The sequence below is a fragment of the Euleptes europaea genome, chromosome 9 (genome assembly GCF_029931775.1).
Source record: "Euleptes europaea isolate rEulEur1 chromosome 9, rEulEur1.hap1, whole genome shotgun sequence".
NCBI classification, from domain to species: domain Eukaryota; kingdom Metazoa; phylum Chordata; class Lepidosauria; order Squamata; family Sphaerodactylidae; genus Euleptes; species Euleptes europaea.
This window is the reverse complement of record NC_079320.1, coordinates 14,650,240-14,663,693: the sequence shown is the minus strand read 5'-3', so window position 1 is coordinate 14,663,693 and position 13,454 is coordinate 14,650,240. Positions and strand designations below refer to the sequence as shown.

The 13,454-nt window shown below is 42.9% G+C and overlaps 1 protein-coding gene across 6 annotated transcripts in view; it reads left to right on the top strand.

The window, feature by feature from the left end:
* The window catches only part of MAPK10 (mitogen-activated protein kinase 10), a 182,912-nt gene that overhangs the window by 138,577 nt on the left and 30,881 nt on the right, over nt 1-13,454 (top strand). For all 6 annotated transcript variants that reach the window (XM_056856002.1, XM_056856004.1, XM_056856001.1 and 3 more), the window contains exon 9: nt 12,045-12,227. In XM_056856002.1, the coding sequence (XP_056711980.1) occupies nt 12,045-12,227 (183 nt within the window). The remainder of the gene's footprint in view (nt 1-12,044; nt 12,228-13,454) is intronic.

The window sequence follows — 13,454 nt, the reverse complement described above, 5'->3', positions numbered from 1 at the left end:
ACATATCCTAACCTGAGCCCACTCTAGCCCACAATTTTATTTTATTCGTTTTGTTAAAAAAACAAACAAAAAAACATTTTCCCATTAAGGGGGTACCTTGCTTGTTGGCTCTTGTGTCCCGATTGCTCCTCCAAGGAGCACAATTTTTATGCATTAAATATTAATACTGATTACAGATACTTGGGGCTGTTATTAGTTTATTTTATACAAATGCTTTTAATGTATTTGTGGAATCTAATTTGTTCCAATTTTGTTGTAAGCCGCTTTGAGCCCGGCTTTTCTGGAAGAGTGGGATATAAGAATAAACAAACAAACAAATAAATAAGTTCCACGTATTTCCCAAAATAGGAATGGGATGGACATGTGGGTAGGGTGTAGAAGAAAGCTTATGCCATTAATTCATATTTCATCCACAGGTTTGTATCTCTTCATCTGTCCAGATTTATCTTTTGTGTTCTTCGCTATTTTTCCCACCAACATATTGTACTTCTCCTTGTTGGAACACTTTATAGGTTTAACATTCAGATTACATGAGCAGAAATTAATACATCTGAAGATTAGTTAGGAAATCTTCACTGACGGTAGCAGATTTTCTTAAATAGTTTCATTTGGGGCCGCTGAGCCCAATTTCAATGGAGAGTAGCATTGATGTTGAATGTTGCCTAAAGTAAAAATTGTAATGACATTGGATGCTCAGAGGAAATCTGAAGAATTTTGAGGGAAGGAAAAATTGTTTTGACATTTCTTAAGGAAGATTCTGTGTTACCAGAAAACTTCAATGCAGGCTGTTAGATTAGTTTTGCGGTGGGTGTACCACCTATATATGCTGTTAGGAATCTAGATCTGGCAAAGAAACTCTCCATTTAGTGGTTAAAGTTGATAAGAATGGGGACTCATGTTGTAGCTGAACCTCACAAAAATGAAAATTCAAGATGATTTGGCAGTTCCTTTCTGATACAGAATCATCCAAGGAATTTCTAGGGAAGTGAAAAGAGTTTTAGTAAGGCTAATAAAATATCTCAGAGAGGTCCAGTACATCTTAAATAGTAGCTTGACACAGTATAAAGCTGTGGAATTAGCTATTATGCTCCAAGGCTCGCAAGCATTAAGGCCATTTGGTTCTCATCTGGAAAATGGCAAATTCAGTGAGAGGAGGTTACATGGCAGACTCTGCATCTTTACGGGAGTGTCATGGTGTTCAAGTTAGCATGCGGAACTCAGTGCCACTAGGTTACGTGAAAGCCAGTATTATAAACTGGCTCCAAAGGACCAAGAATATGAATAGGCTATTATAATAGGAAGGGGGCAAAAGGAAATCCTGCTTTAGGGTTCTGCAGTCATAGGCAGGTATGTTATTAGCAGGAAGGGAGCGAATGGAAAAGTTTGAGCTAGGCAGTTTAGACCAGCCTGTCATTATGGGCTTGGAATGTTCAAATATGCAATTGGAGGGTAGGCAGAGGTTTGGTCTACTGACTTCTGATATCAAAATGACTCTCCGTTGTTCTTTGAGAGGTACTTTTCCTTACCCATGATCTTTGAAGAATGGGGTATTGTGGTGGGGAGGGGCAAATGAGGAAGACCTATCCACCAAGCCTTTACTAGCCATTCCAGTTCTCTGCCTCTGATTGCAGCAGTCCATACTTACCCAGCAGAAGGGTTTGTAGGTAAACTGAAAATTATACACATAAAACCTACCCTTTGAACTGCCTTCAATTAAAAAAAAAACACCACGGTGGGGATTTGGGCACAAGAGTTCTTGGGATTTGGGCACAAGAGTTCTTTGAATCTACAGATCGTCCATTGCCTCAGTTTTTACAAAAACTCTTATATGCCCCTCGATGTGTTGCTGGCGTTACCTTTCGCTCTGAGTTTGGCCAAATGTCACTCGAAGCCAAGGCATGGTTGGCCGCCTTTAAGCTACAACTTAAGCTGCCCTTTAGCACTGAGGGGCTCCTAGCTTCTCTGAAGCACGACCCTTTTAAATCCTCATGGCAAAAAATCTTAGATGAGAAATTGTCTTTGTTGGGCTTCTCACAGGATATGCTATTAGATCCTGGGAAAACGGAAGCTTTCACCAAAATTAAAAAGCGCATTAAAGAGCTTGATTATAACAGCATTACTTTTTATGCTCGCCGCGTTTGTTCATCCCAGTTCTTTGGAATACCACCACCACGTGGTTTGCCTGCTTATACTTATTATTTGAAAACTCCTCATCTTTCTAGAGCCTTCTGTTTAGCTAGACTGAATGCTAACCCCTCTATGGTTATGCAGGGCAGGATTTTGAACATACCATACCCAGACAGGACCTGTCCTTGCTCTTCTGGCTCTATTGGTTCATTAGCTCCATGCCCTTTTGGGATGCCGCTTTTATGAGGAACTTTGATCACTTTATATCTCTCCCCTTTTAACATATAAATCTAACGCCTCTGTCTCTGACATAATGCCTTTTTTACTAAGCGACAGGGATCCCAAGGCTACATTGTCAGTGGCAAGATTTGTTTCAGTCCTTATATCCCTCAAACATTGGATATATGCTGCTCAAGATCAATGGATCAAGGAGCTTCTAAGGGATAAAGGAAAGGAAAGGGCAAGAGTCCTTTAAGGAGGAAGTTAGGGCATAAAAACTCTCATGCCCCAAGCTGAACTTGTAGGAGTTACAAATAATAGCTAGAAAGTTCTGAATCCAGATTGGAATGGGTCTGTATAATCCATTTCCTTCAATACAGCCGGAAACTGCATGTCCACCACCTGCTCAAGCACCTTGTTCAAGGACAGTATGGGTAGGAATTGTTTTGGTGAGAATTATTTAGGTTGCATGGGTGCAGGAATGCTCTCCCCCGCCCCCCAGGAATGGCCCCAAAATTGATTCTTTCAAAGCAGTCAGTACTTCACCCTGTATTTTCTTCAGGGTCATCAGCCAACCCAACTTGGCTATATACTGTTAGCTGTTTAAACAAATGGCCATCACAGCATCTTGTGGCAGTGAGTTCCATAGGTCAGCTGTGCATTGTGTGAATAACTACTTGCTTTTGTTGGTCCTAAATCTACCACTCATCAACTTTGTTGGTTGATTCCGAGTTATAATATTATAGAAGAACGTGAACATGTTCTCCATGTCCACTTTCTCCAAATCATGCACGACTAGTAAAAGCAGCATATTGAATGCCTTTCCTTTTAGGGAAGGTATTCTCATTCGTTGATCATTTTGGTTGCCCTTTTCTGCAGCTCTGTAGTATCCTTTTTGACATAGGGCAACCAGAACGACACCCAGCTTTCCAAATGAGTCTGCACCATAAACTTGCAGAAAGGCATTGCCCATTTATTTTCAGTCTTTTCCCTAAAAATCTGCAAGATTTGCCCTTGGAGGGGGGTGGGTTGCTGCTGCTGCTGCATGCCAAGATGTTTCCGCTGATCTGTCCATCACAACTTTAGAATTTATTTTCTAATAATTCCCTGGTAGTACTTCTGCTCCCATCTATGTATATGTGTGAAGTCAGGATTTTAAAGAAATGTGTACCTTTGTCATGCATAATTAGCACATAGGGATATTTATTTGTTCATAACAACAGCCAACAAGAGCTCATTTTCCAGGCAATTAGAACAGCCAGTAGTTACCCATTAGGGTCCGTTTTTTCGCTATTGATAACTAGCAAGCTAGCTAGAGGTTTAAAGTTCTCTTGAAGGGGTCTAAATCACATGGGGAGGGGCCGTGGCTCAGTGGTAGAGATCTGCTTGGCATGCAGAAGGTCCCCAGGTTCAATCCCCGGCATCTCCAGTTAAAGGGACCAGGCAAGTAGGTGATGTGAAAAGACCTCTCCCTGAGACCCTGGAGAGCTACTGCTGGTCTGAGCAGACAATGCTGACTTTGATGGACCAGGGGTCTGATTCACTATAAGGCAGGTTTATGTGTTCATGTGAGAGAGTGCTAGAGCGTCACCCTCCGGTGCGATGACATCACTTCTGGGTCATGCCTAAAGTTGGTGTCCATGTTGTGCATGACGATTATGGCCCCCTACCATTTCATTGGCCAGTTTCCTCCCATCACCAAGCTGAGCAACGGTAGGCATCAGTGGCAGGGGGCAGGAGATCTCCCAGCATTAAGTGAGAACTTGGTAAGCTTATCTCCTAACTGGCAGCTCACTGGGTGGGAGAATGGATTGTATGCAGCAATCTTGTAATGCATAAGAACACAAGAAGAGTCCTGCTGGATCAGGCCAGTGATCCATGCAGTCCAGCATTCTGTCACATACGCTGGCCATCCGGTTCCTCTAGACTCTAGAGTGGTTCCCAAACATTTCAGGCACACCCCCCTTGGTTCCACAAACTCACCCCCAGCGCCCCTTACCCTATCCACCAACACAGTTGAAGGGGCCCACCTCTAGTACCCCCTTGCCTCTTAGTGCCCCCCTAGGTAACCCCACTGCCCCCCAGGGGGTGGTACTGCCCACATTGGGAACCACCGAGCTAGGGGACCAACGATCAGGGCACAGAGGCCAACACCTTCCTCTGATGATACCTCCAAGTTCTGGTATTCAGAGGTTTACTCACTGCCTCCATATGTAGCTTATGGAACTCCAGACCTTCAAAGAGCAACCAAAATTATCAGGATACTAGAGTAACTGCCTTATGAGGAGCGGTTAAAACGCTTAGGGCTGTTTAGCCTGAAAAGAAGGCGGTTAAGGGGAGAAGTCTATAAAATTATGCATAGTTTGGAGAGAGTGGACATGGAGAAGCTTTTCTCCCTCTCTCATAATACTTTACACAACATATAATTAAATTGTGGATCTCCCTGCCCCAGGATGTGGTGATGGCTGCCAACTTGGAAGGCTTTAAGAGGGGAGTGGACATGTTCATGGAGGAGAGGGGTATTCATGGCTACTAGTTAAAATGGATACTAGTCATGATGCATACTTATTCTCTCTAATATCAGAGGAGCATGCCTATTGTATTAGGTGCTGTGAAACACAGGCAGGAGAATGCTGCTGCAGTCATCTTGTTTGTGGGCTTCCTAGAGGCCCCTGGTTGGCCACTATGTGAACAGACTGCTGGACTTGATGGGGCTTGGTCTGATCCAACATGGCTTTTCTTATGTTCTTAAAGGCATTCCTAAATATGTGTGTCCCATACTGTGCACTGTCTAGCTGTGCACATAGACATGTGCTGCGTTCTTTCTACTCTGCTCTGGGGCCCTCTATGGCAGATCTGTCTAGGAAAGCTCACTACCCAAATGGTCCAGAGCAGTGGTTCCCAACCTTTTTCGAGTCGTGACCCCCTTTTACAATTGCCAAGTAACCTGCGACCCCCGCCACATTTGCATAATAAAGTCATAAATGACATTTGCATAATAAAGCCATAAATGACATTTTCAGTAGTGAGTTAATTAAAGTTGGTCAGGCCTGCAATAGACCATCACCGGACAACCACAAGAAATCCTTTTTGTTGAAAACCAACCGTGCCTTTCCTGCGGTCGCCTCTTCTTTTCAGCATATGAAGGATCAAGGTTTAACACATCTATCCACAGCAGAATAGCCAGGGTTCCTCATTTCATGGTAAGATTTCCCTGTATTTTATCGCTAGAGAGATAATTTAAACTTGTCCTTAGCATACAAAGGCGTGGGTTTGCGGCTCCTATGTGGTTAGGCTAATGGAGTTGTTTTTTTTTTTTTTTTAATGAACTCTTGTCTTTCAAATAAATTACCAGGAGGAAAAGAAAAGATAAGCCTAACCAGACATGCCCTGTATAATGCATTTTAAAAGCCTGGTTTCTTCAAACAGCTGCATAGTTATTAAAATTTGTTCACAGGGCCTCTATAATTAAACCATTAAAAGCATTTTGCTATAGAAATAACTCCCTAGAAACCAGCCACTAGCAGCTGATGATTTGTTTGAAATTTGTCCTTAATTGTGTTGGTATTCTTAAACAAATAGATGCTATTAAGCGTACTTTCCACTTCTTGCAAGGCTCCGCAACATTTTCTCGCATTCTTTTGTTCTCATTTGTAGTGTAACTTTTCTGTAGTAAGGAAGGGACTCCAAATCCTGAGCTTATTTATTTTTTCTTCCTGCAAATATATTTTTCTAACAGTGCACTCTGCCTGCATTTCTACATCCTTCAGGGAGACAGTACTCACTTTCCAGGTATCAGAGAATTACTGTCCCTTATTTCTCATCAATAATCAGGCCATTCCAAGACCAGGAAAAAACAACAACCATGTAGTCTTTACATAACAGAATAGTATAAGTCAGGACAGTATTTTTTTCATTCAGTATTGAATATATTCAAACAAGTTTCAGAGGCATGTTAACATCACATTTCAGCCCTTCTTGGCTTAACTTACCTATCCCATGGAGTTGTAAGAGGTCATAACACCATAATCTTAAACACTGATCTGTACATTACACCAGCATGGTGTAGTGGCTAAGAGCAGTGGTTTGGAGCGGTGGACTCTGATCTGGAGAACCAGGTTTGATTCCTCATTCCCCCACATGAGCTGCGGAGGCTAATTTGAGGAACTGGATTTGTTTCCCCACTCCTACACATGAAGCCAGCTGGGTGACCTGGGACTAGTCACACTCTCAGCCCCACCTACCTCACAGGGTGTCTCTTGTGGGGAGGGGAAGGGAAGGTGATTGTAAGCTGGTTTGATTCTTCCTTAAGCAGTAGAGAAAGTCGGCATATAAAAACCAACTCTCCTCCTCCTCCTCCTCCTCTCCAGCATAGGAAAAACATAGTGGCTTCCATAAGTGCGGTGTCAAATAGTCATGGGGGGGGGGGGGCACCCAGATACACACAAGCAGCTCAATGGGTTGGATCCTACCCAGATTTCCATGGGTTTGGTATGTGTAATTTTTGCCAATCCCACCTCCTGTGGGAGATCGCCAACACCCCCCCACTATTCCAGGTCAGCTGCTATCCCACAAGAAGCAGCATTTCAGGGGTTATTTGAGTTTGCTGCAGGAGGGACAATTTGTGAAAATTGCTCTTTTGCTCCCACAGGGAGCAAAGAAGGATCCAACCCACTCTAGAGAGGATCCAACCCACTCTTTTAGATTGCAGGCTGTCATGCCACCAGTGGTGTTGTCTCTTGGTTCTATCGGTGTACTAGGATTTTCAAACTCTCTAATCCTAAACAGTTATGCCCTTGAAGTCAATGGGATTAAAGTGTATAATTCTGCTTAGGATGGCACTAATAGCCACCAGTACAAAGTTCCCTAGAGATGGAAACAAGATATGGAAGACCTATAAGGGGTCAAGAAAAGGAAATTTACAAAACCTTAGCTTGGTGGCTGGAGATGATGTAGCTTTATGAGATATACATCTTCAACATAAAACTTTCTAAGGTACTTTAGTATTTTTGGAATGGCTATCTTCTAAATTAAGGGATGATCATTATGTTGCATTAACTTGTTAGGGTTTCAACAAAATGTAGAACAATCTCCAGGATTGTAGCTATGATGCTATTCTAGAACTCATGATTCAGACTGAAAGAAACTGTGTACTAAAATATAAACTATATTATCCCTAATGATATTTAGCCCCAGTTAACACACTTTGGTAATGGTTTCAAAAATATGTCAAGATCCTGCCAAGACAACACCAAAAATGGCCTCCTATGTTCTCTCACAAATAGGGTATAGAAGAAAGGTGATACTACAAACTGTTTTCAGCATCTACAGACCGTTGGCCTTGGATCCTGATTTCCCTTTATGCTCGCTCTATGTATTTCTGCTCATGAAACAGGGATAATTTTGCTAATTTCCCCCTCTTTCTGTGGCCCCCACTTTGACCCCCCCCCAAGGATTATAGACATCTGCAGCAGGAGAAAGAAAAGGGGTAATGGCCATTTATGTATAACAGCTGCACCCAAAATGCATAGGATCTAAGTTGGGTTGCCAGATGGCTTGGAATGATAAGCAATTGCCTGCCAATCCATTGGCTGGCTCACAGCAAGGATTGCACACACTGCCACAAGCAATGCAGTCCCGTCACTTCTGGTTTATTTCTGGTTTACGTCTGGAAGCTCTGCAGTGCAAAGAACAATTGATCACTCAAATGGTAGTTTGAGTAGTAAATTGTACTGTTGTGCTGCGGCGCTTCCAGAAGTAAACCGGAAGTGACGGGATCGCGCTACTCGCAGCCGTGCATGTACTATCCCTGCTCCAAAAATCTCCTGCCGAAGGAGAGGGGGGACCTGGCAACCCTAGATCTAAGTCATAGTTAATAACATGGCCTGATATTTTGAAAGTGTGCGTGATGGTCAACAGATTTGGAAGAAGGTACATTGCAGTGAAGGATGTGTTCATTCAGGCCTTGAGTCTAAGATTTTATAATCCTGTGCATGGAAAAGATTTGCATACTTCCACCCATGTGATTATTCATCTACTAACTACTGGAATGGCATTCAAAGAACCCACTGGGAAGTGTCATCCATCCTATCATGGAGGGGCTGTGACTCAGTGGTAGAGTACCAGCACTGCATACAGAAAGTTCAGTCCCTAGCATCTGCAGTTTAAAGGATCAGGTATTAGGTGATATGAAAGACCTCTACCAAATACCCTAGAAAGCCTCCCCGTCACAGTGCTGCCCATCATAGATAATACTGACCTCAATAGATAGGTTCTGACTCGGTGCAAGGCAGCTTCATGTTTCATGTGTGTGATACTGTCTGCTGCTGGTCCAGTGTGGTGTAGTGGTTAAGAGCGGTGGTTTGGAGCGGTGGACTCTGATCCGGAGAACTGGGCTTGATTCCCCACTCCTCCACGTGAACGGCGGAGGCTAATCTGGTGAACTGGATTTGTTTCCTCACCCCTACGCATGAAGCCAGCTGGGTGACCTTGGGCTAGTCACATTCTCTCAGTTCCACCTTCCTCACAGGGTGACTGTTGTGGGGAGGGGAAGGGAACATGATTGGAAGCCGGTTTGATTCTTCCTTAAGTGGGAGAGAAAGTCGGCATATAAAAACCAACTCTTTTTCTTCTTCTTCAGTGTCATTGACAAATACTATTGATACAACGTCAGCTTTATGTGCCTAAAATTATGATGTATATATTCCAGCATCCAATGATTATTATGTGAATCTTCAGGGAGAAACACCCCTTGGAATTTGTTCAGTGTTTGAAATTGCATTGTGTACTACCAGGTTATCCATTTAAGCCTAGTCCTTTATTAAAATACGTCATCCCCACTCCATATCTTAGTGGATCTAATCTTTGCACTTAATATTGAGTTGAAGCGTGTTCTAATGTGCCTGTCTTGCCTTCATTTCCACTTGTTGCCATTTCAGTCTGCTGGATCTCGGAAACTGGTGTAATATACTTGTTCTAGCCATCCTTGAATAGATCACAAGGGTGAAAATGTTTCAGCTCTTGGTTCTCTCCCCTCCTAACCCTGATGGTCATTGTTTTCCAGGTAAAATTGCTTGATGACTTGTTTTTGATGTAGTCAAAATCAGCCACCACATAACCCGGTATAGGCTCACTTTCACAGTTGTGATAACAATTGGAATTTAGGGACACACTCTTATAGAAAATATACTTCTTTGTCATAGGAGGATAGGTGTTCTGATGTAGGAGCCCTGACTGGGAAAGTAAAAGTAGGTAAGCCGGCTGCTGTAGCCAAACCTATTTTATTTCTGCATTTTTTTTTTTTAAACCACCTTTTTCCAAGGAAGGATCCACCCATGGTTGGGTGTTGTGAGTGAAAGGTTTCAATGTGTGAATTCAGTATAATTCCTATGTTTTCAGTGAACCCAGAAATCCAAATGCTCATCTCTATGACTTCTGGCATGTGACTTCCTGTGTTCTGAAGAGAAGTCATTCTTTCTGGCCATCAGACCGTTTTCCATTCTTCTTTCAATTACTTCCTCAACATATTTAGTGCAACATTGAGTAATGTTCCTCAACATTACTTCCTCAACAAACACAACCATCAAGGACTCTATTTGAACTACTATAGTCTCACTTTACTGCTACTCAGCATTACCCTTCCTCTCATGTCTACTCAATCCTGGGTCTGTCCCCCCCCTCCCCTTGATGTCCCACGCATTCCAAAGGTCCTGATTTAACAGAGACATTTCTTATTATCTGGTACTCACTCATGGTAAATCAACCGCCCTTTTTTACCTTTGGGGAATTTTTTTTTTTAGAATGCCTTTTAAAAACAGAACAACCATAATGAGTAGAGCTGCCATTTTTCAGATTTCAGCCTTTCCCATCCTGGTATCAAGAAGACAAATCTCTGAATCAAGAGTAGATATGTTTTGTCTCTAGGATGTAAATGCATACCTGCTACACAGCAAAGTTCCATACAGAACCCAGCCTGACACTTCATAGACTGCTGCTGGTGAGGTTCCGTTTGAACTACTGATAAAGTTATTTAGAGGATAATCCCCCCAAAATATACCTTTTACCACAAAAAAAAAAATAGAACTCCCTTATTGTTTTAAATCAGTATAGGATAGACCTTTGCAGATGAAATAAATGCAGATTATGCAGAGAATGCAAACAGAGAAGAGCTTTCCGCAGTCATGTGTAGTTGTGTGTGGGGGGCGGGGTTGGGTCACCCGAAGCTGTGACCCATGGTGTGAGAACTGGGTGGTACCAACACACAGGAGTGCCCTGGTTTTCATCTGTGTGGAAGGTATGCTGTCTTGACCATTTATTGCAGATTATAAGGCTCCCGAGCAGGAGTGCCCATGTTCCGTAAGCATGCCATTGATGCTAAATTAACAACAACCAATTAGCCACAACAGCTAATAGTAACTACCATAAACACGAAAGAGCAGGGTTTCCATATGGTAAAGCATGGAAGTATTTGGGCTTATCCTGGATTTTTTTTTTCAAAATCATATTTACCATCCTACTAAAACGAATTGTTCTACAAAATTGTGCAAACCTTGCTAAGATGGGTAGATAAAACATTTGCATGTAGCTTGAGTTGTCAGAAATATTTTGGGAAATGCTGAACAGGGTTCCTGTATATTAAATTTTCTATCAGTAACTTGTACCTATGATTAAATGACAGAGTTTGTACATTCATAAGCATGTACATGCATGCATGTGTAAGTTTTGGGAATCTGAGCACCTTGGAGTATCCATCTACCAACAGTACTATATCAGCAGACATTCAACTCAGGGAAGCAAACAGTCCCCTGGGGTCAATGAGACTAAAGCAGCTGAAATCTGTCAGACCTACATTTGCGCGCAGCAGGACTCCATGACATCCCTTCCCATTGCCCATCTTACCTTTTAAACATACATTCACCTCTAATAACATAGGGCATCTCATGAAAACCGCACTACTAAAGGGAAGGTACTGTAAAATGATTTCTGCAAGAAGGTTGCGTAAAGAGGTCATGCTATTTTATCTCTCTGAACTTTGCGTGATACAGTGCTGCAGGTATGAATAGATCAAGCAGTAATGCAGCTCTTCCAATCTGTTCATGTAACGTAAATATAAAATTCATGTAACGTAGCCTCACTGTCAAATAAAAATAACCTTGCTGGAATGGGTTTGGGGAATTTGGGTGACCCAGAGGTTTCCTATATGGCACCATGAATCTATAAATTATTTAACTGAATTTTAAGCTCACTGTATAGTGCAAACCCATGAGCATCTCTTCCTAGGGTTCCTCCTCTAACACAGCTGCTGATGCTGGCATGGAAATGGCTTGAGTGATCTGGGGTACCCTGGTACATTACCAATGTAGCAGGGAATCCAGTCAACAGGGAGCAGTTCTGCAGTTGTAACTACACTATGAACATATGGGTTGTGCCATCGTCTTGTCTGAATGATGGGCTGAACTAAACTTTAGTTTTTGGATTATTCGGCTTTTGGACAAAAATCTTTTGATATTATATTGCTCCCAAAGTGATCCACTCACTAAAGTTATCACAAATCCAACCCTGTTTGTCTTCCTGAAATGCCAGATATGCAACCCATCTGGGAATGGGAAGAACAAAGTAATATTTGAATGAGTTGAGACTGGGCTTGGGGGGCTTGGCGGGTTTCTGCACCTCTTCTTTCCTTAACTCTCTCCGCTCAGATATTGACCAGTGGAATAAGGTAATCGAACAGCTGGGAACACCCTGCCCGGAATTCATGAAGAAACTCCAGCCAACAGTGCGGAACTACGTGGAAAACCGACCTAAATATGCTGGCCTCACTTTCCCCAAACTTTTCCCAGACTCTCTCTTTCCAGCTGATTCAGAACACAACAAACTCAAAGGTAAGAGCAAAGAAGCCATACTAGGACAGCAGAGTGAGAGACGGGGGGGGGGGGGGGGCAAGGTGACCAGGTCTTGGGTGCTGTAGATTCTCAGTGTCAGAAGAGCCTTCCTAAATTGGCAAGGAAGGAAAAGCTCACTGGGGCCAAAGCTCTTTTCTACTTTCTATTCTGATTTAACAATGTGCACAACCTAATTGACCAGACTAGCCCGATATCATCAAACCTGGAAGCTAAGCAGGGTCAGTACTTGGATGGGAGAACCTCCAGGAAAACAGGGGTTGCTATGCAGAGGAAGGTCAATGGCAAACTACCTCTGCCCATCTCTTATCTTTAAAACCCCATGAAAGGCAACTTCATGCGGTCATCATGAGTCAGGTGCAATTTGATGGGACACTTTGCCTGAGTGCTAGAGAAGCTCAAAGGTGGTTTTAAGGATCCATGTATGAAGATGCACACAGATTATTCATGAATCATGTGACAACTGGGTAGGATGGCAGGAACACATTGGAAGGATGTAGTCAGTCCTCTGTCTCAGGTGCAGAGTTGTCAGCTTCTCAACCTGCCCCTCTAACTGTCCCTTTAATGGGTATTTGAGCTGCAGCAATTATTTGTTACTCATACCTGCCTGTCCGCAAAACAAACAAAATCTTCACCTGCTGATTTCTGCATACCAAACCTCTGTTCAAGGCACAGGAGCATGCAGACATTATTTTTGGGCAGTTGGCAACCATGTTTGGTAGTATAAATCACTCATTATCTACCACTCAGGTCATTTTTTCTGACGAGTATATGATCCTTGATTAGTAAATACTGTCAGCAGAAAACTGTCTTTGCTGAACTAACATGGCCACCTTTGGTTGCATGAAAATACCTAATAAGTATTAAGCTCAAGACCTTTGGTCAAAGGAGCTAGTAAATAAATGAAATGGAAATAAAACAGTACAAAAGAGCATGAAAAGAGCCCTGCTGAGCCAGACCAGTGGGTCATGAACCCATGAGGTCCCTTATACTGAATCAGACCCCTGGTTCATCAAAGTCAGTATTGTCTACTCAAACCGGCAGTGGCTCTCCAGAGTCTCAGGCAGAGGTCTTTCTCATCACCTACTTGCCTAGTCCCTTAAACTGGAGATGTCGGGGATTGAACCTGGGACCTTCTGCATGCCAAGCGGATGCTCTGCCACTGAGCCATGGCCCCTCCCCATGTCCAGCATCCTGTTTCATCCAGTG